This window comes from Conger conger, chromosome 4 (assembly GCF_963514075.1).
Source record: "Conger conger chromosome 4, fConCon1.1, whole genome shotgun sequence".
In the NCBI taxonomy this organism is placed as follows: Eukaryota; Metazoa; Chordata; class Actinopteri; order Anguilliformes; family Congridae; genus Conger; species Conger conger.
In genome coordinates, this window is record NC_083763.1 from 6,130,454 (window position 1) to 6,156,822 (window position 26,369).

At 43.7% G+C, this 26,369-nt stretch overlaps 1 protein-coding gene across 2 annotated transcripts in view; it reads right to left on the reverse strand.

Annotated features, from left to right (window-relative positions):
• The window catches only part of palm1a (paralemmin 1a), a 42,296-nt gene extending 30,589 nt beyond the window's left edge, over positions 1 to 11,707 (reverse strand). For both annotated transcript variants that reach the window (XM_061240934.1, XM_061240933.1), the window contains exon 1: positions 11,348 to 11,707. In XM_061240934.1, the coding sequence (XP_061096918.1) occupies positions 11,348 to 11,352 (5 nt within the window). In that variant the 5' untranslated portion in view covers positions 11,353 to 11,707. The remainder of the gene's footprint in view (positions 1 to 11,347) is intronic.
• Positions 11,708 to 26,369: the final 14,662 nt, after the last annotated feature.

Consider the following 26,369-nt stretch of genomic DNA (forward strand, 5'->3'; position numbering starts at 1 on the left):
GAGGGAGACCCATAATGCACTGGGAGCTTCCCAGAAGTGTGTCTGTCAGTGCCGAGGTGCTGGTTCTCCACTTCCCTGGTTACTGGAAAACCGGGCCGGAAAACCGGACGCCCCCACGACCCGGGGTGGGGGGATGGGCAGCCGACAGGAAGCTTATTGACGGGGGGAGGAACTGAAATGGTGAAAACCGAAACAGAGAAGGGGAGCACACGACGGTTCTGATCAGGTCCGCCACCACGTTCCAGACCTCGCTAAGTTTTCAGAGCGGTTTTGTCAGTATTTTTGGACACCCTTAGTGGTATATAATATACTACGGTATTCACAGATATAAATCCTCACATATTCTCTCAGTACGACTTCAGATAAATTATTTTTCATCTTCAGAAATTCCAGAATGTGTCCCAGGATTTCCTGCCAAAACTTTCCTGTAGACCAAACACAGTACTGTTGGTCTATTTTAAAGTTTCACACCAAGAGCTACTATAATTCCACTTGAGATAATACCCGTAGACTATAGACCAGCAGTACAACAGGACCAGCATGCAAAGCAAGCTGTGAAATCTGTAGATGGTGCTACTGTATGGTACTGCAAATAGAATGTAAATAGAATAATGCAGTTTCCATTTAATGCACACATTTTTGCATCAATGCTTACGCTACTTCCATGCTAACGCCCTTTCCCACTGACCGACCAGCCAGTCCATAATGCCTAAAGGGTCCTATGTCTGAGGTTCCATTACTGTATATATTTATACTACATACACACTATACATACAACATAGGTTCGGTCAGTTTTGTAAAAAGGAAAACGCCTACACGCAGGTTTTGCGCCACTTGAATGCATGCAGAGAGGAGAGCACATTCGCTACCTAACCGTAAGTGGCTATGTTACGCCATTGGACGTGCTACACAAGTGTTTTCACACGTAGGGCCAGCCTCTCGAGTGAAGAGCTACAGTGCACACAAACAGCAGGCTACTCCTACAGAAAACCTGCAGAGTATGGAAATATGAAATTCAGCAACGACCAGCTTGGAATATCAGCTTCCAGCTGTTTCAAAACACAGCTTGAGCTGGTTAAACCACGCTGAATTATACAGTAGAGCTAGTCCAACTGGTCAACCAGCCACCAGGTGTTTCAAAACCTAGTTTGAGTCGGTCAAACCATGTTGAGCATGGAGCTGGTCTGAACTGGCCAACCCAGCCACCAGCTGTTTCAAAACCTAGCTTGAGTTGTTTCATTGGGGTTTTTTTCAGCAGGGCGACTTCTTAAACACGGTGTTTAATACGGGTCACCGGTAGACCACATCAGCCGACAGAATCAGCCATCCCATCAGCTCCTCGGAAAGGCCTTACAATGAGGACATAATTACTGAACATGAAGTATACACCGTGCTCATTTTACAAGCCCTGCAGGGATAACTGTACCCTGTCATAATCCAATATGTTACACTCATAATGCAGCTGGGATCCCAATGATCTCGTGATCCTAGTCAAAGAATAATAATTTACCCTGGATCCGTATTTAATTTGTTAACCACCCAAAGTGAGGAAATATTACAGTATAATGAATATTAATGAAGGAGAGTCAACAAATTAAACAATATAATGCATTAAAGAGTAAGTGACCACACATTTCCCTGCAGTAAGTTTGTATGCAAATGGGAATAACCATAGTGTTATTAGAAAGGTTATTATAACAGATATATAAAAATTGATTTTGGAACCCACTGAATATTAAAATACATACAATTATATTATTGCTATTTATTATCTTGGTCAGTTTAAATGCCCCAATCTTCTGTTGATGATTCCGTGCATCTGCACATTTTTAGAACTCAAAATGTTTTATCACACAAAACGGAACTCCATTGTTTTATGAATGAACCGCTCCTACACGAAATTAGAAATAGGAGGCTTCTGTTTTGCCCCCTCTAGAAACTACATTAGCCGAGCCTCTTAACTGAGAGAAACGGGGTTTAAGCAGAAAGCCCCTTTCACACGAGCCGGGCCTTAGTGAGCGTATTACACGTGCTGTGCTTCCTCCATTTGGGTTGGTAAATGACAAACTGACTCAGATACAGGGGGGGGGGGGGTGAAAGTCTAAGAGAACCACGGGGCGCCATTCATAGCTAGTGACAACACATCTGAGCTCCCTTACAAATCAGCCTACCTGAGTTTAAATCTTCAGCAATAGAAGAGTAAACATCTATTACGAAGAGATTCATCCTTTCCTCTGTGTAACAGAGTGGACACCGAGACACAGGCCATACGGGGGAGGGTTATTAAATATAATAACAGGACTGACCACTGGGTGACTTATGGGGATGATTAAGTCACCCGGTCAAAAGCTGCGTGGGTCAAAACCAGCCGGGAAATAAAACCTGCATCGATCCCCTCGAAGAACTGCCGTTCTGACACCGAGGTGCAGTATGCATGCTGCATCCCACAATCATGAGTCATTTTGTTAATATTCTAGCATCAAAACAAAGCTTTGGCATTTCCAAAAACAGTCCCAAACGTACCACAACAGGGAGAGGGCACGGAGCACATGCTGCCACCCATCCGGGCCGTTTCCTGTGACAGAGGAGCGTGTGAATTACCTCCCCCCGCTCCACACACGTGCCCGCCAAACATGCAGCACACTGTTCCACAATGCCACCGAATCCGATCCGATTATCCTCTGCTCAGAGCACATATGTGGTCTTTTTTTCCTTCTTTTTTTGGTGGCACAAAAAACCCCCCAAAAATCATTCATTTCTTTAGAAAATACTCACAAACGAAATCTGAATTTCAAGAAGCGGGTTTGCAACATTGCACACAAGAATCACAAGGTCTGAGCGTTAATCCAAGATTTTCACAGGAATAATCTGGATTATTCTGGGATTATCTGAATGGGGAATGAATTAGCCTAAATGTTAGAAACCAGGCAATTTGATATGTCATCCCATTTGGGTCCAAAAGATCAAAAAACAAACAAACACATGGATGTAGGAGTACACATAAAAGCAATTTCAACCATGAAAATGTGTTTATTATCTTTAAAAAGTCTTAAACATTTTACTATAAACTACATACCCAATATGGTTTTTATTTCTGATCGTAAAGTTTAAAAGGGAGCTTTGTAAATTGGACATGCTTTTTGTATCTAAAGGCGCCCCAGATTTGAAACAGCACCGTACACAATTACGGCACAATCACACTGATTGTGCATTTCTGCTCTGGCTAGCTCTCTAATGGCAGTGCATATTTACTCATTTAGGAGAACAAGCATGTAAAATTAGACAAAGACCACAGGCATTTACAGTAATGTACCTTAATGTCAAGCTATATTGGTTCCAGTTAACAGAGCTGGCCCAATAAATGACAAACACAAGAGGCTGCTTAGGGCCATGCATCTGCCAGGGGCCCCACAAATCCTTCTTAAATACACATTACATTACATTAATGGCATTTGGCAGACGCACTTATCCCGAGCGACGTACAGTTGATTAGACTAAGCAGGAGACAATCCTCCCCTGGAGCAATGCAGGGTTAAGGGCCCTTGCTCAAGGGCCCAACGGCCGTGCGGATACACAGCAGCAGACCAACGCCCCAGCGCCCCAGCTCAGCGGCAGCAGCCCGGAGAGGCGTGCCCCCGAAAATCAGCACTGGCGTAAATAATCACAGGCCAATAAAAGTGGCGGAAATGTTGCCACCGTTCCAGTTCAAGGCCCGGGGATTATTAGTTTAACCTTTAGCTTCTAGACCAGGAAAAAAAGCAGGAAAGCTGAATCCCTGACGGTTAAACATACAGGCTGGCAGATTACCGAAAGCAGCTTCAGGTCACTCAGAGGAAGGAGGAGGAGGCAGCTTGAATAATGTCCTTGCTTTTGGGCAGTCAATCATTTTACATGGCAAGCACCAACTCCCCCCCCCCCCCCCGCCAAGTAAAAACAGTATTGTGCTTAACAATTTCAGGCCTGGGTTGGTGAAAACCTGAATTCTGGCGGACTGACTCTTGTGAGAGGCTAGCATGAGAGATAAGATGAAGGCCGGGTGGGATGGGGTGGGTGGAGGGTGGGATGAATGTGTGTGTGTGTGTGTGTGTGTGTGTGTGTGGTTGTGTGTATGTGTGGGTATGTGTATGAGTGGGTGGGCGGCCAGGAAGATGGTCTGTAACCTGTATTTTGTCTTGTATTCCTGTTTGAAAAAAATTGATAAAAAAAAAAAAAAAAAAATGCAATGTATGCCTACCCCTGCTGCCAAACAACAAAAAAATTGTGCAACAATTTGTGAACAGGACATTGTTTGCAGATACGGGATACAGGGGTTTTTGTTTTTTTGTTTTTTTGGAGTTCCGCCATCCTTAGTTTCACGTTTAATCATCCGAAGCTCTGGCAATCGATGAATCTGCGCTGACGTTTGGATTTCCTTGGTCTCATCCTGTTTGTGCAACAGGATAGGGGAGAGACACGCCAGGCCCCGCTAAAGCGGCCCGCTACAAACCTCCGGCCGCGTGCATTAGCGCACGGCGCTACAGGATACAACCGCACTGTTGTCTCACTGCTGCGGACGACATGGAAGCGACTGTCGGGAATTCACAAGACAGTGACTGTCCGCTGTGGTTGGTGAGCTGACAATCGCTGGCGCAGAAAACTCCCCCTTAAACTGATTATTGGCCTCGACCTGTTTTCAGTCATTTTCCTTGATTATCAATACAGCACTCAATACACAATCAAATATAGCCTGCTGCCCTCAATTACACCATGTAGCACACAATGCTATTGCTTTTATTTTGCACTACAAAATTGTGCACAATTTCTAAACATTATTTGTGCATACATGTAGGTCCTTATCCGCACTCACACTCAGAGAATTCCCCCGTTAAGGCTCTACAATGCGCAGATTTTAAACAATCTTGAAGTGCAGGTTTTGGAACTGCTGGTTATACAGAACGCTAATGCAGTAGTTAACAGTGTGGTGTATCTTTTTTTGTTGTGCACTTAAAGCAATTAAAACTGATTTTTCTAAATTGAATTTGTAATTTAATCATCCTGACACGATGTGAGGAAGCTCTGTGTTACTTGTCGATTGATTATTCAAATCGTTGGCACGCTTGTTAATCAAGGAAAATGTATGAAAACAGGTTGAGACCAATGATGAGTTTAAAGTATGTTTTTCTGCCCCACCCGTTTTCTGCTCACCAAATGCCAAAGGAGTGTATATATCACAAATATTATCTGATAGTGTACGCTGATATACTGTACTACAGGCACACACATATCCAGTACACGTTCACATGGACAGAGCATTCACAACTTCTGATCGAAAACACATAATGAGACACTCTACTTCGACAGCCTTGCGGTGGTGCATCACAGGGACACAACAGGAGACCTCCCAAGCTAGCTGTGGAATGCCGCTAGATATCTTTCTATAAATATATGTATATATACGGCTCCTCTACAGCATTCCAAACTCATATCATAGCCTCCAACGAAATCTAACAGCCAAAAGCCAGTTGTGACATTTGCAGTTGATAGCCGGTGATTCTCCAGGAAGGAGAAAAAAAAGGGGGCGACTACCCACAAAAACCTAATCCAGAAGAGCTCACAGAGTCCTCGCTTGTGTCACTGTTGTCCCTGCTTGTCTCTCTGGCTCGAGTATCCGTGAAATTGGTGTCATTGTAAAACGTCCTCTCACCTCTGCAGAAGTTTGGATGGAGAGGCACCAAGGTCACTCTTCGTTTGATATGCGGAAAAGAAACAAAGTAAAAGACTTCGAGAATATATCGGGAAAACTTAATTTACACAAGAACTCTAATGGATGACGGCAGGCCGCGTTCGCTTTTAACAGCTTTGCGACAACTCTTTTTAAAGAATATTATTATTCAGATACACACAAATACTGTGCCCTGTTTGTGTCGCGTACCCTCCAGAGCACACTGCCTGGTTTCCGTGTGATTGCCTATGACTTAATAAGGCCACGGCAACTTTTTTTTATCGAGCTGTTTGTTATTGAGTTCAGGGCCAATCATCATTGCTAGTGGGAGAACTCTGATCAGCCCAATATGTACACCCAGTCTTAATGACAACGCTGCTTAAAATAAGATAACATGTTATCCAATTGGCAATTCAATACTCAATAATAAATGTTAATTTTCACATTTAAAAACGTGGTTTTAAGGCAGCCACGGCCGCATGCACACTAAGTGATCAATTTATAAGGTAGACCTGTACACCAGTTTGTTAATGCAAATGTTTAATATTCAATTTTATGCATTTAGTTGGCAGCAACTAAATGCATAAAAGCATGCAGACGTGGTCCAGAGGTTCAGCTGTTGTTCAGACCAGATCTTTGTGGAATGATTATCTTTGTGGTTTGAGTATCTCAGAAACTGCTGATCTCCTGGGATTTTCAAATGCAACAGTCTCTAGAGTTCGCAGAGAATGTTAAATGCATTGTTAATGAGAGAGATCAGAGGAGAAGGGTCAGACTGGTCAAAGCTGACAGGAAGGTGACAGTAACGCAAATAACCACACATTACAACAGTGGTATGCAGAAGAGCATCTCTGAACACACAACGCAGCAAACCTCTACAAGTGGATAGGCCACCGCAGCAGAAGACCAATTAGTCATAAAAATAAATACCTAATAAAGTGCTCACTGAGAGTATATCCCTGAATGTTAATGGAAGATGGTATCTCCCTGGCCGTGATTTATATGTCCTACCAGGGATGTGCAAGCCTGTTAGGCAGCAAAGTGACCTTGCCTAAGGGAAGGGAACCAATACCAGGGTCCCGTGACCTCCCCATTTTCACCACAGAGGCAATAAAGCAGAGCGGAAAACTGAAAATCAATCACGCCTCGCGGAAGAGCAAAACCATAACACGTTTAAGAGGATAAGTTGTGTCTGGACATGATATAATGACTCTGAAACACGGCGACGGAAGCCTAGGAACCAGGTAACTGCCTTTGTTTCCGCAACATAAATAAAAGGAGCACATTTTTTTTCACTTTTTGACGCATTTTTAAAATCACTGTCAGTGTACCCGTTTCCTAGATATGGGGCAAAACTTCTCAAAACAAACATGTCCGGTGAAAAAAAACCTACATTTAACTAGATTATCTTCACAACGTACGGTATATTGTGGTTATATTTCAACCCAGACATAACACGGGCTTGTGTGCTAAAATGACCTCAGCGTTTGAGACATTTCTGACACCAGATAGCTTTTTGACCTACCCTAGTGACCTAAAGACCTCTTTGTTGGATACTGAAGCCCTGTTAGCAATGGCCACTGGGGTCAGACAAAGAAAAACAACCGGGGGAGGGTGTGGTTAGCGCGGACGTCAATGGAGGATTTCATACTTATCCACTACTGCCGCACACGGCTAATGGCTCTGGTCAAATTTCACCAATTTCACAATCTTTCACTACCTCTGTACCTGCCTCACCCAGACAGCTCCCTCCTCTGGACCAGAGACAGCCGTACTGATAAGAACAGCAATACAGCGGACATGTCTGTTTGCTACTCCAAACTATGCCTGAATGATGTAACAATTCGAAATGGAATTGAATTTTTATGCAAAAATCCAACGGGCAGCCTGTAGCCTAGTGGCTAAGGTACATGACTGGGACCTGGAGGGTTGCTGGTTCAAGACCCCGGTGTAGCTACAAGAAGATCCACACAGCTGTCAGGCCCTTGAGCAAGGCCCTTAACCCTTGCTTAGTCTAATCAACTGTAAGTTGCTTTGGATAAAAAAACGTCAGCTAACCAACATATTATTATTGCATACGGTTTTTAAGTTTCAATTTTCAAGGAAAATGCATGTGACTAACCATCTTAGTCACACCTATTGGTTATATTTTAACTAGAATTTAAATGGAAATCACTGGAATTTTAGAATTTTAGAACTAGGAGCAGTGGCTCTCTTCAGAAATGGTTGGAGCTGTGTACAAACTATGCTGAGATCAACATCAGTCTTGTTCCTCTGTAAAGCTCGTATTCAAAGGATTCCTTAACAAAACTGTTCGGTCAACTGAAAGAGTGCTGTTAGTTTCTATGGATACCCACCCTGTGAATAAATGCCAAGATTTTTTTTTTTTTTAGCTGTACACAACAACACAATAACACTTGAAGACTATTTGCAGCAATGCTGTACGCTTCATTTGAACTGAATTGCATAGTCAAAACATTTCACTCGAACAGAGACCGAAACTGGCTCAAGCACTTAAGCACTTATCTTAAGCGCTTATCTTAAAGCATCAAATGTAGCTTTCTTTCTCATCAGTTTATTCTTATGATTGGAATTGTGACGATTTTACAGCATGCCTTTGGCAGACCTGGTGATTTCAATAACCTGCATTCGCCTCCTGAGACTCAAGAGAAAAAAAAGCTTCAGTATGTAAGTTTACCAGATGACAAAAACATGTTGCAGCGAAAACATTTTCAAAAATATATTTTATTTAACTTTAATTGAATGTCCCTTATGTTAAGAGAAATACAGTGCAGATCTCAGGGAAGCTCGTTTGAGGGTGCAGGGCGGGTCTCTCCTATGAGTGAGGAGAGCCGGGGAAGGTGTTGGCTGTGTGGGGAAGTCTCTGAGGGGTACCCACAGCCGAGGTGTGTCACAGACAGCATGGCACCATCCACGACCCAAACGCCATACAGCAGGTGACAAGGGACAACCGGGGGAGCCTAATCTGGCGCCTGGAAGCCAATCAGCCAGCCCAAATAGACAAAATAACCTGTCGCTGTTCACAACAACTCATAGCAAGCCAAACTAAAATTAATTTGTACCTTTTCTTTGCCCTGAAAGCATACTCACATGTACCCCATTACGTTACTTTCAGGGTACATGTGGGAAATTTGATCCTTGAAGAACGAAAATGTACCTCCATTGTCACTTCATTTCTGAGAGTGTGGAAAGGTGCACCAAATCCAGCCTGTTCATTGTGATGAACCTGTCAGCAACAACCCACTGCAACCCAAACTACACAGTAAAATGTGCAGCGTTCACAACGCGAATGCGAGTCCACTACGTAGGCCGACTGGGCCCACGCTGCAGGTGCTGACTTGACACGGGACATGTTACCGTGTACGCCCTGCACCACGTCACCCTGCCTTTAAAACAGCGGTATGAGTGTGGATGACGAATTATCAATATTCATACTGTAGCACTTGTGCGCTCGCACTGACAGAATCTGAATAGTCATGAACGCTGGGAGCCCCTCCCCTTCCGAGCCCACAGGGGTGTTGGGGAAGAATGAGAGCAGGCTGAGAGGAAGTCGTCTTGGGAACGAGGGAAGAGGCTAGTAGAGTGAGCAGACTTAATTACAGGAATGTGTGTGTGTGTGTGTGTGTGTGTGTGAGAGAGAGAGAGAGAGAGAGAGAGAGAGAGAAAATTAATTTGTTGTCATGAGCACAATGTTTGTATTTCATGCTGTTCGTATTAAAAATCCTATTTCTGTATGTATGCCTTGGCTATATCTAGCAATGTATTTCATGCCAATAAAGCATTTTGAATTTGAATTTGAGAGAGAGAGAGGGTGGGTGTGGGCGTGGGGGTGGTGTTGAGACAGAGGTTCAAAGACAAGCTGTTCTGTAACCTGAGTACTATCAGAGATACTCTGCTATCCCAACAGTTACTCCAGGAATCTCGATTGAAAGGTCTAGCCCATATCGAATAACAGATGCTTTTCCGTTAGCAATAAAAATAGCCACAGTGCTGTTTGATACATTTCGCCTGCCACTGGAACTCCTCTAGTTTTGCAGTTGTAAGAAATTACACTTTTTAAAAAAGCATAATCTGTGTAAAACATCATGTAGTGTGAATATAGCATTCCACAAGTTCAAATTAACTGATTCTAACTGTCAAAATTTGCATTGCCTTTCTACTTTCCCTCCTTCACCTGAACAATTCCACACCCTGCAGTAGTGTCGAAAAGGGGCAGCAGTTGTTTGTATCAAACTGCACATTTCCTTGCCCCACAAAAGGCTAGTGAGCCCTCATTTACCTGACCATCACCTGTTCATCCAGGTACACCCAGGCCCCAAAACTCCTTACTGAACCCCAAATAAAGTAGGTCACACACAGGACACTGTTTTCCCTGAATATTTTTATGATTACATATCAGCTATGGCAAATGTATATATTTGACTGAAATACTATGTTGATGTTAAGCAAACCCCTATTACGAGTTGTTAGGCCTATGAGAAATTATTTTAAAGAGGTGTTACCAGGGCTTCATACAGAGCCGTGAAATGCTTTTTTTAGTCATCTTAGCAAATTCAACGTGACGACACTTTTCCATCCTTAATTTAGATTTAATTTGGGGTTTTTTTAACATCATCATACATAATCTGAAAGAAGGACAGAACAGCGAAGCTACGATAAACACACTCTGTATCGTTCAAAATGATGCTATGAGAATATGTTTGTTTCTGCACACAGCCGCTACCCACAGTCAGTGGCCCAAACAGCCATGTTGGAACTGCCCATTTCACACCAGAAAATGAAAGCCAGCCCTTCTTCACATCTTCTTCACATGCACACCCACGGCGCCGCTAATACCGTTATCTTACACAGGACGCAAAATTCTCGCCGCTGCAAAAACCCGGACGCATGACTCCTATTTATAAAGGACATTATTCCTCACAGTGAAGAATGCAGCCGATATTTGCAGAACGAAAACAAGGCAGCATCGCTGAAACCATCGATCAATATGTAATTACGTATATAATCAAGGCTTAGTCAGAGACTATGTACATACTGTACAATTACATAAATATGCATAATAAAAGGCCACGATAGCTGAAAACATGCCATATGTTATTTCGTGTGTTTTTTTTCTTTTTTTAGGTAAGTGGGCACTGCGTGGTCTCCAGCTGATATTCGAATGGACCATGCCCCTTCCTTCTTGCTACAGTCCCTATGCCTTTCTCGATACGCACACCAAACACAAGTCCCCTTCATATTAGACAACCTCCGTTAACTGCTCCACTCCTTGCGGTAATCCAATGCACATGGCAGCCCCGTCTTCTGGACGCTGCGCGCTCAAATACAGGCGGAATTTCAACTTTGAAAATAGCCACTATGGAGAAATCGCCTGACAGTATACATACATAAAACGCACGCAGTGTTAGAATGCCTTTGAGCTTTTGCATTCAGTGATTCGGTCCGCACACTGTAACGGATTCCGAGAAAACGATTTTTTCTGCTAATTAGCAAAAAATAAAGGCGATGCTAAACGAGTACACGAAGGTGACCATAGATAACCAATAAAATATTACATTTAATACAGCATTCACTGAAAAGAGCATTCTGAATATAATAAATCAGCAAAAGGCAACAGCTACTTACTCCATGCTTTCACCTCTCAGGTCTTATAATTTGACTGCGTCTGTCGTCTTGAGATTTCGTAACTGTTGGAAATGTGTACGTTTCTTTTTATTATTCTGTATTATAACCGTAACCCACTACCAGCAATTTCTCTCCCCGGTCCCCTCCCCTTCTCTCTTAGCGGTAAAATCGAGAAATCGGTGGTGTTCCTCCCCTATCTCTTTATTATTCGTGGGGAGCGCCGCGCTCGCCCCAACTGATTTGACAGGCTGCAACCCTTGTTCGGCGAGCGAAAGAGAGGTTGGTGCGCGTGTATGTGATGGTAGACAGCTCCTAGGCTCTCGCTTTCCGCATCCCAACCCTCGTCTATCCCCCCCTCCTTTTTTTTCAAATGTCTTTTGTTTGCTACTCGCCAGTGATTTTGAGTTCTACAATGCAATGCTTTTGGCTCCCGAGCTAGCGCTGTGTAGAGTGACAAAGACAGATACGCCCCCTCCTGGAGAAACAAAGGAAGTGGCGTGGGTGGCAGAGGAAGGCGAGTGGACGAAAACAGGACGAACTGGTCTAGGCTACCTATTGCTGGCGACAGCAACCGATATGACGGCCGAATGTTGGATAGATCGTTTCAGGGCGGTTTGCTCTGGCTGCCCCTCCCACAGTTGTTCAACAATCGACATGTTCGCAGTTTGCGATGCTCGCAGTTGCCCAAATGTCACTGACAGCTTCGTGCTTATTGTTTAACATTGTCAAACAAAACTCGCGCAGACGTGAGATTCATTTGTTTTATTTAGTTGTTTGTGCTGAAGGCACGTCGAACACCTACAGATATATTGCTATGCAGCAAGAACATTAATTCTACGTTGTTCTAGAGCACAGGTGTCAAACTCCAGTCCTGGGCCGCAGTGTCTGCTGGTTTTCGGGTTGTTCTCAGAACCTGTGGTGCATTTAAGTCATTGATTGGCTAAAGAATCGACTCTCTCTTGTTCTGGAGGCCTTAATTGACAGCTGATTGAAAGGAAACCTCTAAAACCAGCAGATACTGAGGCCCCTTAGGGATTCAGTTTGACAACCCTGTTCTAGAGGAATACATGTGGCCTACGCCCAATTTATAATTTTCATGCTTGATATTCATTTTGAGAACAAAATTCATATCAGAAATCTGTCCACTCCTGTAAGTGTATAGAAAAGCTGACTATGCTCACACTAGGCAAAAGGCACAAAGTTTCCACAGTGATTATAGGCTACCTGGTTCAGAGAGAGCAGCGCTGCTAAACTCCACGTCCTGCGGGCCACCGTGTCTGCAGGTATTTGCTCCAACCATGCGCTACACCACATGATTTCACTAATTAGCTTATCATCTGAACCGAGCAGGTAAAATAATTAGTGAAATCATGTGGGGTAGCCCACAGTTGGAGCAAATAACTGCAGTCCACAGTACGTGGAGTTGAGCAGTGCCGCTCTGTCTGAACCAGGTAGCCAATAATCGCGAATTATTTTACCTGCTTGGTTATTTTATTTTACAACTGCAGGACGTGGAGCTGAGCAGCACTGAGAAAGTGGGTGAGGGGCCTTCCTGTGAATCAGGAACCTGTTGATTTCTCATTAGTGTGCTGCACTGATCTGAGGAGCCCATTTTGCTAGTCCCGGAGTCACAATTAGCCTCAGCTGTTCCAGAATTGTTTTAGTCTCATGTAGCCTAGTTATTTTTCATAATTGCTACACTTATGTATTTTTGATTTTATTCTTTTGCATTTCTGTTTGCTTGTTCCACAATCGTTTTTTGCAATTTCACAAAAAGTTCTCATGTGCAATGCAGATGTTAAATCACTGATTATTTCGATTTACCAAACCAACCCATTGATACATGTCACTGATAGGTTGACTGATTGAAGAGACACACGGTGGTTAATAATACACTTCAGAATTCTTTGTTACTTTATTTATTTACCAGCAACAGTGCACATTAATTAGCATTTTCAGTTTCCACATCAATGTAATTGTGCCAGAGTTAGCTAATGAGCTCCTTTTCATCTGTAGTCCCTAACCTGCATGTCTTTGGACTGTGGGAGCAAAGCGGAGTACCCGGAGGAAACCCACACAGACCCCCTGAAACCCAGGACCTTCTTGTTGTGAGGCAACAGTGCTACCCACTGCACCACCTGGCACATTTGTTCCTTTGGCCTTGTGAATAAAGCTAGTGGTAGGCGTGTGTAACTGTACACAGATAAGACAGGTGGAAACATTTTGTAGAGTTTGTATTGTGCTTGACATTAAACACATTAAAATATCACAAACGATAGGACAAGCTCTGTTTTTGTTTCCTCATTCACATCTACACTCATCATAATAATTGACAAGTGGAGGTGAGGGCAAATATACCCTTAAAAAAATGTAGCAGCATTGTTGGTCCTCTCGTATGCATTAATGGTGCGAAGCCAGTGGAGCTAGTTCAGGCAGACAATTTGAGAAGCACCGCCCCCTCACATGGTGCTCCATCTAATGTAAAGCACCAACCTGACCTGTTTAGGGCCCGGACACACCAAACCGACGGTCGGCCGCGGAGCGCCGACAAAGATCGCCTCGCGTCGATACGCGTCGTTAATGTTGGCTGTGCCGAACACACCGCAACGACGGTCCGCCGACGGCCGAGTTGCACGTACGTTCTGCGCCTGCGTGAGAGGTAATAACTCTCCACACCAGCAGGTGGCGGTTGTCTGTATTTGTCTTTCAAAAAATGGAAACCGGAAGACCGGGGAATGCGTTTGCATTGCGTTGGACCTAGAAGCAGCCATTGTCTCGCTCACAACAAACAGTTTGCAGCAATTTCCTTGTTCTCTCGCTATTTAGTAATACTAATCGAAAATTATGTCTGGTAGTGATAGTAACTTTGGAATGGTTTGCTTTCGTCGCTTCCGTTTCTCTTCTCGTGCACTGATTCGCTAGCTGGACAGCCAATCAGAGAGCTCTCTCATCGACGGAGCCCTCCAAAACACGCCGACGGAGTGTCGGCGTGCGGGACACACCGGAAAGACTCGGCCGACAGGGCGCCACCGACGCCCGACGGCCGACCGTCGGTTTGGTGTGTCCGGGCCTTTAGGCCCATGCTCTGCCATGCTATGCTGCCTGCTAGCTGCTGCCCCATCTGCCCTGATGCAGCCATGCAAAGCTGCCCTGCTGCCTGGTTCATTCCGTACGCTTAAGCCAGGGGTCGGCAACCCTGGTCCTGGAGAGCCGCAGGGCGTGCTGGCTTTCGTCTCCACCTTAAAATAAGCAACCGGTTCAGACCCAAGAAACCAGGTGAGGTGAGTTAACTGTGTAATCAACGGCTTTCATTGATCAATTAATGCCAAGTAACAACGAAAGCCAGCACACCCTGCGGCTCTCCAGGACCAGGGTTGCCGACCCCTGGCTCAAGCCATTGCGCTGCCTGGCTCGTTCTGCCGCACTGCCTGTTTTGGAATCTCGCTATTCATGCCTTCAAAATGTTTGGGGAGGGGGGGTTTGTAGCCAGGCGGCACGGATGGTGCAGTGGGTAGCACTGCCGCCTCACAGCAAGGAGGTCCTGGGTTCGAATCCCCGTCGGCCGGGGCCTCTCTGTGTGGAGTTTGCATGTTCTCCCCGTGTCTGCGTGGGTTTCCTCCGGGTACTCCGGTTTCCTCCCACAGTCCAAAGACATGCAGGTTAGGCTGATTGGAGAGTCTAAATTGCCCATGTGTGTGAGTGTGTGAGTGAATGGTGTGTGTGCCCTGCGATGGACTGGCGACCTGTCCAGGGTGTATTCCTGCCTTTCGCCCAATGTATGCTGGGATAGGCTCCAGCCCCCCTGCGACCCTGATCAGGATAAGCGGGTTCAGATAATGGATGGATGGATGGGATGGGTTTGTAGCCACTTCCTGTTTCGGCAGGCTCACAACAGGGGGTGATGAGAGGCAGAGCCGACACCAAACTTTGCATTAAACCTCAATACACAGTGCGTAATTCATTGTGAGTTGTCTCAGTGGAATCGCTATTATTTTCTATTATTTTCCTATCCTGTCAATTTAATTTTGTAATGAAGGAGCTGCACCTGGTTCAGTGTAATCAGGATGGCTGCTCCGATTTATTTTTTTATTTCATTTTTTTTTGTACGATTGTACGAGCCAATAGAACCAGGAATGCTGGAAAATATGTCAACACAGAGATCTGGCCAGTTCTGTCTTTTATTTATAGTCTGTGAATATGGTAGGTACAGTGCAATGTCTGTACTGTAACTCTCTCTCTCTCTTTCTCTCACTTGCTCTTTTTTCTTTTTGATAAAGTGTTTTTTTATTCAACAAAAAGTTTCAAACAGAATATTTAACAGTTTTTTTCTCTCTCTCTCACTCCTGTGGGAAGATATAACACCATTTTAATACCATCATCATAGTATATTTATTAGTATTTATATCACTTTTTAAAGGAATGTCTGAAGCATATTTCATTTATATTACTTGAAAATAGGTTGGAATCGCATATGATACCAGTAAATATTTTGGAACATTTAGCTAACTGTGATGACCTTTTAATTTTGCGCTGTCCCTGCTAAAATAAACAATAAAATAGAATAAATAAATACAAATATTTCACCCTTACATTAATTATACTTGTTGAATTATTTATGTGTGAAAACCTCTGGCAAGCTCTGTTATTGTCTCCGTAAATTCATCGGGTCCAGTCATGAGTCAGAAGCTGCTAGTTCAATCACGGCGAGATATGAAAAAATGATTTGGCGATAATCATTTAAATGCCATATCACTTGTGATTCATCTGCCTTGTATATCTGGAAATTGATGTAGGCAATGATATTTTAATTAGCTAGTCTATTAAAGCTGTGTGCAGGAAGATACAAGATTAAAGTTGTTCTCTGCGAGGCATTTCGCATTCATGTTAATCTGAAAAAAAAAAAAAAAAACTTCTGTCATGAACCTAAATATCGAATGCGGTCTTTTGTGATGTGCTTATCTCAGTGTTTCGGTTTTCTGCTTATGGCAGGGCTGTGAGGTCATCATTTGGAGGAGGCAGATGCAGTGTGGCGCAGATGTGTAGGTGTGGATCTCTTTGGTCCAAAAGCAGGCATGGAAATGAACGCAAAGTGCTTCTCATTTGTATGTTAAAGAGGTGACTGATTATTGCTATTATAGAAGTCTTTGATTGATTTTGAAAATGCCGAAACGCACGTTGATCGTTCTTTTTTTTTTTTTTTTTTTTTTATTACATAAGAATAAATAGCTTTTTGCATCGAAGGTCAGTCCCATTTTTTCCTGAGTGTGCGGTTTCTTAGTGTTCTGAAGTCAGCTGAGGACCACTTTTTCTAGATTACTTATATTGTCAGTTTCATCTCATGATGGATTTTATCTGCTTTCATTTGACATTTTCACTTTAACCATACTCATTTCTTCCAAGATACTTACATAATTCGTTATCTTGGGCCAGTCAAGCAATGTAATATTTCCTAACATTAATGAAGAAGACTCACGTTTTCTTATATCTGTGCTTCAAACTCTGCATGTCATCACATAAAATATTTACATAGGCCACTGTATACGTTAAAATATATGCCCAATAAGAATGATGTCTGTAGAACACCTTAAATACCTCGTTTTACCTCTAGGTGGGGTATTTGTCCCATGTCTGAGATCCGCGAGTCCTCGGGGAAATATACCATGGCCACCTCCATGAATTGATTCTACAAGGTAGGAGATATCACTGTCAAGAAGCAGAACAATGCAAGCCTGCCCTGTATCCTGCTGGATTAAAAATAGCAACGTATTCATTTCAAATGTAGAGGAAAAAGAAGAAGAAGAAGAAAACGGACAATGATTCCCCAGGCAGTGCTTGCAGAAGCAGCTTGTGAACATAATGGAGCAGCCCCTTTGATTGTCTCCGTTTTGTTCATGCGCTGTGAGCTGGCCAATGATTAACAGGGCGCTGAATATCCTACAAACATTTCTGCTAGTGTTAACACGCATTCGCTCTGCGACACCCAATCTATCACTGTACTCTGGGTTGCTAACATTGTTTCCATTGAGTGCGCTGTTCTAAATTAACATAACATAGCATAACATGACGTGACATGACATCATGTACCATAACAACGTAAGGATGAGAACAGGCCATTCAGCCCAGCAATGCTCGCCTTTTCCGACCACTAAACTGTACCTAATGCTTAGTTTAAAACCTATGGTATCTATTACCATACCGAGCTCGATCTTGAAAACCCCCCAGTGTTTCCGCCACCATTACATGTCCTGGCGAGCTATTGCACACAGTGACCCATCTCTGTGTGAAAATACACCTCATTGTGTCATTGTGTGTATTGTTGTGGCCGTGGTACAGTAAGGACCTCTGCCACTTGGATCCATGGCCGGTCCGTCTGGTGCAGTTCACTGCTGTGATAATAACAAAGGCTGCAGCCCTGACCGATCGCCCCATGCGTCACCTGCTCTGTCGCGTCCAAGGAAAAAATGTTATTATGCTGGCGAGGGTACAATTTTATGTTCCGGTAGGGTACCGCCCCAGCGACAAGCATTTGTACATTTTTAGGCACTTTTTGTACCTTTCTGAGAGTGTAGTTTGTCTGTTAGCCACTGTGTGATTGTAGTACAGAGGCCCTGTAAATCTGAGCAGTGGATTTCATTACACCAGAGTGTGAAATAAGGAGAGCTCTCCTCAGATGGTCTGTATACAGCGTTGGCTGCAAAGGGAAGATTTCAGCTCAGGGAGGGTGTCACGAAGCAGAAAGTAAGCCGTTAAAGCAGAGCTAATTACTTTCATTTGATAAAATTTACATTTGAATATTTAATCCGAAGGCCCCCTGCCGAAGGGGATGAAATTTTAATGCGTTCTACACGGCGCGTTAAAGCACCGCGCGCATTAGCGTAGCCTCCTCCAGACAAAGGTCATTTTCCGGCCCCCCTCATCATTCCCCCGCCCGCCACACCCACCACCCGGTCCCGTCCCCCAGCCCACCCCTGCCGCGGGTCCCCTAACGACTCCCGAGTCCGTACAGCCGTTGCCGTGGAAACCCGACACGTCTCCATTTGCTCTGATCAATAGGAATGTTAACGGCAGTCGCTGGAATGCAGCCAGAGCTCCGAGCTCCGACCAATGGGGGCTTCCTCCTCGAGACACAAAGGAGAGAGCGAGGGTCTCAGCTGGGAGGAGAGACAAGGCCGATAATGTAGTCCAATTCCACGGTACCCTCTTATTTTCTATTTTAGGGAGAGCGCTGTACCGATCCCCCCAGGTTGAGATACTCCAAGCAGTATTGATTCAAGAGCTCTTAAAACACATTTAGAGGTCCTTACACGTCCAATGAGTGCATGTTTATTTCACACCGTTGTTTGATTGCCTACAACAACAGCAACACAGGCTCGTTGTTTGAAGGAATCACGTCGGCGTTTATAGGAATTTCAAACACAATTTTCAATTTCAAAAGACTCTCCACATTGCAAAGAAAACAACAAAGGAATTCCTCAGACGGATTTGTCTGCTAAGCGTCTCAGTCCTGACACTGAAATAGTAAACCGATGCCTTTAATCTGCGCAACCGCTGGTTAATGAACAGCTGATGAAAAGCCCAGGTAGATTGTGTGATCGAGAGAGGGCTTGATCCACTGTCGTCAGTGAGCTGAAAATAGGAAATCGCACACTAGAATGAGACGTAGGAAGAAAGCCAGACTGCAAGCAAAGCCAAAAGGGTCTGTTTTCGTGGAGGAACACAGAAGCTGAAGTGAATCTGTGTGCTTGTGTGTTGACGAAGATCCCCACCGTGAGACGCATAATGCATAAAGAGACAAAGGGACAGATCACAGCAAACTAGGCAGCTAATTAAAAAAAACTGTCGAAGTATTTAATTATTTTTTTAAGGGATGCTAAGAAGTGGCCGACATTTGATTGCTAGTAATATCCAAATCTGAATTTCAGGATACCCCGGTCAGAATAAATAACGGGAGAAGCGGCTAATTATCGCAGGCGTGAATGAAATATCCTGGGCTATTTCCACGATGAAGCGTTTTTTGTCAGCAGGGTTAGACAAATCACCCCAATTATCCATGGTGAGACACAGTCGCCCAGTGATGGATATTAACTGGTGCAACCCTGGACACCCCGAAGGCTGTGTTTACCACTGTGTGGTAAATATTCATGGGTAACACATTAATTGAAGGCTCCTGTGTAAGAGCTGCATAACTCCTTCATAAGCACTACATAGCACATTCATAAGCACTGCATGATAATTCATAAGCACTTATGTCAATAACCGACATCTTATGTCTTATGTCCGTGATATGTCATGGTAATGCCACTTGCTGCATCAGTGTTGACAAAACACACCATATGTCTGCTTGCGGTTGTCGACATCAGCACTTATGAATGCTAACGTTAAATTGAGTTAAATTGCTCTTATGTCGGTTAAAGTGTTACAGATTAATATTCACCACACAGCTGCAGCCTACAGGATGAACAGGGTTGCACCAGTTACCATCTATCGCTCCTCTAGGTTATAGGTTAACATAAGTCATATTGTATTGAGCAAGGCCCTTAACCCTGCATTGCTCCAGGGGAGGATTGTCTCCTGCTTAGTCTAATCAACTGTACATCGCTCTGGATAAGAGTGTCTGCCAAAGGCTATTAATGTAATGTATTCATAACCCCTTAGCTTTACTAACCACGAAAAAAGCTTCAGCATTCCCTTTATATTTGTAGACCGTTGTTTTATTGTGAATTTATAACAGCTTATAAACCCATTCCATGCGTGTTTTACTATTTAGCTTGAACAGACCATTGTCTCTTGCTGAGATATTGGATTGCTGGATTCAGAATTTAATTGGAATTTCAATTGAAATAATCTGAACGATATAGGTCTGGAATTTTAATCATACTGGAGATATAAAATGTAATTCCCTTTCAGTTCCAATAAATTGAATTCACTTTTAAATCATAAATGCTGTTCCCTATAAAAATGGCTGTAACTCCCAACATGAATCACCCAATATGGACCCGCGATGAAAATCTGAGTCTGCAATTCAACCTCACATGCATGGTTTTATTCCCATTCCAATGTGTGGAGTACAGAGCTAAGAAAGTGTCACTGTCCCAATACTTTTGCATTTAGCTCTATTGTGTAGGAAGTTGTGTTTGTGAGTAACTTGGCTTTTGAGATACATTGAGTTCTATCAGAAACGCAAACCCAGCATGAGAAATTCTCCGAGAACTGCCAGAAGCTGGTGCACCTGATGATCAAAAAGGACAGAGCACTAATTAAAGCTTTTAAAAAATTAATTAGTTTAAACTGCTCTGCTCTAAGCAACGGTGTTTACCTCAACTGGCAGGAGTTTCGTTCTCATCTGACAGATGCTTCACGAGATCTCCATTTTCTCATTTTAAAGAGCCGCAATCAAAAGCAATTTATTCTTTTCCAATTAGGATAATTTCATCATCATATAATTTTTAATTGGCAGAGTCGATTTGCACTAAGTGCAAAATGGCAAGACTAAATTAATAGACACTCCGGCCATGAAAATCAGTTCCTCATATATGTACTTTAAAGAAGTCCCACCTGCGCGTATACCAATTTATATCGTCTTATATATTATATCGTGTAACAGACACTAATGTGACTATTGTTTGCAAGGTTCGCTGTTGGTTATGTCAGTCGTGATGGACAAGTGCTGCTGGGGACAGGGCACGAACGAATACGCTTGACATCGATTCGCTTTAATTATTTATTAAGTTTGGAGGAAGGAAAAATAAATCTCGCTTCTACTGGATGTGCGCAGTGTCGACTGTGTCGTCTCTGCGCTGGGGCTGGTCTGCCCAGCTGCCACTTTATAGTAAATTAAAGCCAACTTCCACTGCAGCGGCATCTGTTGATCCTGCCTGATCCAAGGCCGCAGCCAGGCGAGCCGGGCGGTGCGCTTCCGTTTCACCGGCAGGCGAAGGAGACGAGCCGCTCGGAGCTGTAGGGACACGGATCTGTGAGTGGGAGGTGAAGAGGAAGCTTTGCATCGTAATGCGGACGCGAAGGGAGCTCCGCTGCTACCAAAACTCCCCTTCTTCCTGACGTAGAGTTACATTTCTGTGTTTAAATTCTCATTATTTCCGCTCACATTTTTACATCTTGGGGTGGAAACGGCGACGTTCTAAGGTTTTAATAACAGCTCGCATTCTGTTCTGGGCTTTTTCGTAGGAATCTTATTTAACACTTTTAGTTGGCCATGGGTTTTTGTGTGCAGTGAAGATTGTAGATATTTTCATGTTTCTGATGGCTGGCTGGCTTTATAATTGCTTATATTGGGGCATTCAGGGGTTTGTGGTGTACAGGGAGAAAACAGTCTCAGAACAGCTTGTACTGTACAGTGGCATGAGGGTTTCATACTGCACAAGAACAAATTTTTGTATTATTCTCACAATTACAAACAAAGTACCTAACCTTATCCTTCATCGCACATAAAAAGTGTTTGGGCAAGTTGAAGGAATACTAATATATATATATTTATTTAATCCTGATAGTGAACTACCCCTGCAGCAATAACCTGCCAATCAAAGATATGTGGTGTGTGTTATGATGAGTAACTGTCATGACCTGTTTATGAATTATGTACAAATGTTTGAAAAGCCTTATATGTAGATATTCTTGTTTGTTTCACAGTCATTCAGAATGCTACTCTTACTGAAAGTCTTCCAGTAAGATGATATTTACATTTTTTTTTTAAAGTGTTTGTCAAAACAACACAAGGATGGAAGAGGAAAACCAGGGTTCGACACAAAGCAAGATACGCAAGAAATAGAAGTGTTCATGGTATGCACAACAATGAAGAAAAAAAACCTGTCTAAGCACAACCCAGGGCAGAATATATTCTCAACTGGAACATACAGTACAGGTTTGGTTATTTTATTGCAGAACAAATCAGCTTAAAATGAAAATCAATTTATATTTTTCCCTTGTAAGAATGCTTATTCTGACCCCGGCAGCTTCCTAATGCAGAGCATGCAGTCCCTCTGCAAATAAGTTGATTTAAGAATGAAAATCTCCCATGGTTATTTAGATGTTTGGGGATATTTTGTATACTGGTACTGTTGGGAGGGAGAAGGCTTGCCTCATTACATGACCTCTACCCTCTGTCTCTCCCTCTCTCTTGCTCTCTCTCTCTCTGTGCTATCTTTCTCTCTCTCTCTCTCTCTCTCGCTCTCTCTCTCTCTCTCTCTCTCTCTCTCTCTCTCTCTCTCTCTCTCTCTCTCTCTCTCTCTCTCTCTCTCTCTCTCTCTCTCTCTCTCTCTCTCTCTCTCTCTCTCTCTCTCTCTCTCTCTCTCTCTCTCCCCCCTCATTAAAATGATAAATTGCTTCACACTCCCAGACACACACATTGCTCAGCCGCAGTCGTCATGGCAACAGCCGAGGCGCCGCTCTGCACCGCTCGCCTTGGGGGAGAAATAGATGAATAAATAAATAAATAAATAAACGAACGAACAAATAAATAAATAAATAAATAGAAACGGAAACGTATTACAAATAAGGCCGTCGACTTTGCTTTCTGTTCCGCGGCGAGTCTGGGCGGCCGGTCGGTCGGTCCTGCAGGGTTCCCCCCGCGTTGCTGGTTGACGGACGGCAGGAGCGGGAGGACAGATGAGAAGGCCGGGTCGAGTAGGGGGGTCGGGGAGAAGCACGAGGCGGGCCGCGGCTCTCTGAAGGTTCCCACAGCACAGCGGTGAGGGTTGCTCCAGGTTTTCATCATCCACGGGCTTTTTACTGCCGGCTGTGACCAGGGCCTGAATAATTTATGTCTTCCTCGTTGTCTTAGATGCGTTCGCAGACTCTTGCGAGAGCCAAAGGCGACCTGCTACGTTTAGCTATCGATCGCCTGCTTTGGTCCGAGCTCTGGTGGTGTCATTGATGATTTTGGCCATCTGTCTGAGCTCAACATTGAAAGAATATTTCCAATAATCAGACAATTGTTTAGGTTGCAACACAGAGGGCACAATTATAACTACACCGGATAACAGCCTACTGAGATTAGTAACGCAGGCAGTCCCAGAATCTCCGCCAGGCTTTAAATTATCTAGAAAATTGATTAACTTCCTTTGTAGACATCCTCAGTACTTTGATCCAATGCATGTGCCATTAGGGGCTTCTTGTGCGTTCTTATTTTGGCTACCGCGTTCCACCGTCAATGTTGAGCCTAGGTGGTGATATTTCGATAGTTTGATGTTCTTCCCTTGAGAATAATTCAGTCCTACAGAGGACCCATACCAGGTCTACAGCCCATCCAGCACCTGTGCTTGCCATCTGCGATAAATCACACTAACAAATAGCACTTCATAAATAAATTGTCCCGTTTAAAGTGCTTAGACTGATAATCTCTCTCTTCACACAAAGAGAGAATCAAATCTGAATCTAGTCTGAAGTGCTTTCAAATATTGATAATTCAATACAAATAAACAGCTATTTTTGGCATGGAAATATAGGTTACCTGTTTATACCTTGTCTTGGGATCAACATTTGTCACATTTTATTTATGGATTTACATGCACACCATGTAATTATGAAACCTTGGTGAGGAGAGAAAGGGAGGGGGGGGAGGGAGAGGGAGAAAGGGAGGAAGAGAGGGAGACAGAGATAGAGAGAGATATAGAGAGGGAGGGAGAGAGGGGAGATGGAGAGGGAGAGGAGATAGGGAAGGTGGGAGAGAGAGGGAGAGAGGGAAGGTGGGAGAGAGATAGAGAGAGAGAGGGAGAGAGAGAGAGGGAAGGTGGGAGAGAGAGGAGATGGAGAGGGAGAGGAGAGAGGGAGAGAGAGGGAAGGTGGGAGAGAGGGAGAGAGAGAGGGAAGGTGGGAGAGAGAGGAGATTGAGAGGAGAGAGAGAGGGAGAGAGAGGGAAGGTGGGAGAGAGATAGAGAGAGAGAGCGAGAGAGAGAGAATGTAGATGCGGTTCACATCTCCAGGGCACGTTGCACCAACATCAACACCATCGCCTTGGAAACGACGTGATGAGGCCCCAGGTGTGAGACGCCAAGGTTCTGTTTCCAGCTCCAGAGATATAAACACGAGACGCCACCGCCACAAACATCAATATCAATTTCACTCATCCGTCTCCCGGAACCTTCCGTGTGCATTTTCAGTCAACTGACAAGTAAGGAGTAAAATCCCTTGCTGTAAGCCCCCCCTCTACCCCCAGATACAAAGACAAAAAAAAAAAAAAAAATGAAACGGTGTGTGCAATAAGCGTTTACTGCTAATCAGTTCCGCCCACTGAGTCGTGTCCTCGGTGTGGGTGAAGGAGTCTGATTGTATGATGTTAGTGTGATGGTCCTAAGGACAAGCCTGGGATTGGAAAAACGTATGAATGAACCTGCCTGGACTATTTCCAGAATTCCCAAGAGGGGCAGAGTACACACACAGCGTGGAGCCCTGACAAAGCTCAATTGAGTTACATGTGAAATTGAGAATGAAGGGGGGAAAAAGAAAAAAAAAGAAAAAAACGTGGGAAAAGGAATTCCGTTTCCTGTTTCCTGGCACTATGCATATGGGCCTTGCACCTTTGAAATGGAAATGAGCAGAGGTTTTGTTCAGGAGAGATATTTAACCTGCTATTCTACACCTGCCAATAGCACTCCCACTCTTAATGACGTTTCGGGACTGAATGATTCCTTAAGCTCTTTTTTTAAGCCCCCCAGTCGCACAATGATAAAGACTTAATTTAGGCAGGGCTTCTTTCATTTAACCCTCCCATTATTTTAAGAGTTTAGGACCGTTGTAATGTTTGGAGTAAAATCGACTACAACAGTTTAAATAAATGCGAAATTATTCCAAAGGAAAAGTCGCCTTCCAAATGAATTGCCTTTTATCTATAAATACGAAAAATTGGTGAGAAATTCTCGTTTTAGAGCCCGAGGTACAGGAAGTGAAAGCTTGGTACCTGTATGGGAAAGTGTCACCAGAATCATCCGCAAATAAATCTGAGATAGAAATTAAAATGGTTCTTTATACAGTTACAGATGGTCTGAAAACAAAGCATCATGTTTATTGCAGGTTTACTATTTAAGCCCACTAAAATAGAAAAGAAAAAATCATACAGTCTTAAGATGAAAAAAGGGTTAATCGGTGAATGGGGTCAAAATGACCCCAAAAAATAGGAGGGTTAAACATTTCAGAAGTTAAGCAAAGGAAGACCTTGGTTTTCTTAAAAAGGAATGCCCTGGGTTTCTCCCAAAAGGTCTTTTCGAAAACTTCACCAACTCCCAGTCTGAAGATTGCACTATAAAAATGTTTTCATAATATCCACTTTGATGGTGTTTTACATTCGTCACACCAGAGAGCATTAATCATACTGAAAATGGGTATCATTTACAGTATATCCAAAGGCCCTAATGCGATTCTGGCACAGTACAAGTCCAAAAATCTCCGGCTTTGTAAACTATGAACTTTGCAGGGCTGTGCAAATATTGTTATTTCCGACTGGATAACCTTCAGTAGCTTGGAGATTTGAGTGCGTGCCCAGCCGTCTTCTCCGTAATGGATTTGGTCCAATGAATACATTCATATTTGTGCAGTGTATAGTGTGGAGATTGAGGGGGGGGGGGTTAGTCAAGTAGCAGCTGGGGTGTTCGAGAGTACTTCAGTCCCAGGTTTGAGCCAGGCCTTTTCAGCTCTAAACCGCTCGTACGTATCTTAATTAGAGAAATCAAACACTCCGCACTAGAAGAATACATTTTCTTGGCTGCGTTCAATTAAATGTCTTCTGGGCCACGCTTGGCCAATTAAGTGACAAAAATTCCAGACTATTTCATTTCAGGAATAATTCGTGCTCCCCAAAGCAAAGACTCTTGAACTACCAGGCTCTGTAAATAAACGAACGGTAGCCGATTTTTAACTCGACGCGTTTTAATTTAAAACAAGCAATGGGATATCCTGACCATTATCTTACTCAATGAACCGAAAGCAGGGCCTCTTACTGACACACCTAACGGCTGCAGAAGATCGACAGACATCTGCGCCCGTATTTCTCTTTCCGTTTAACTGAATGCTT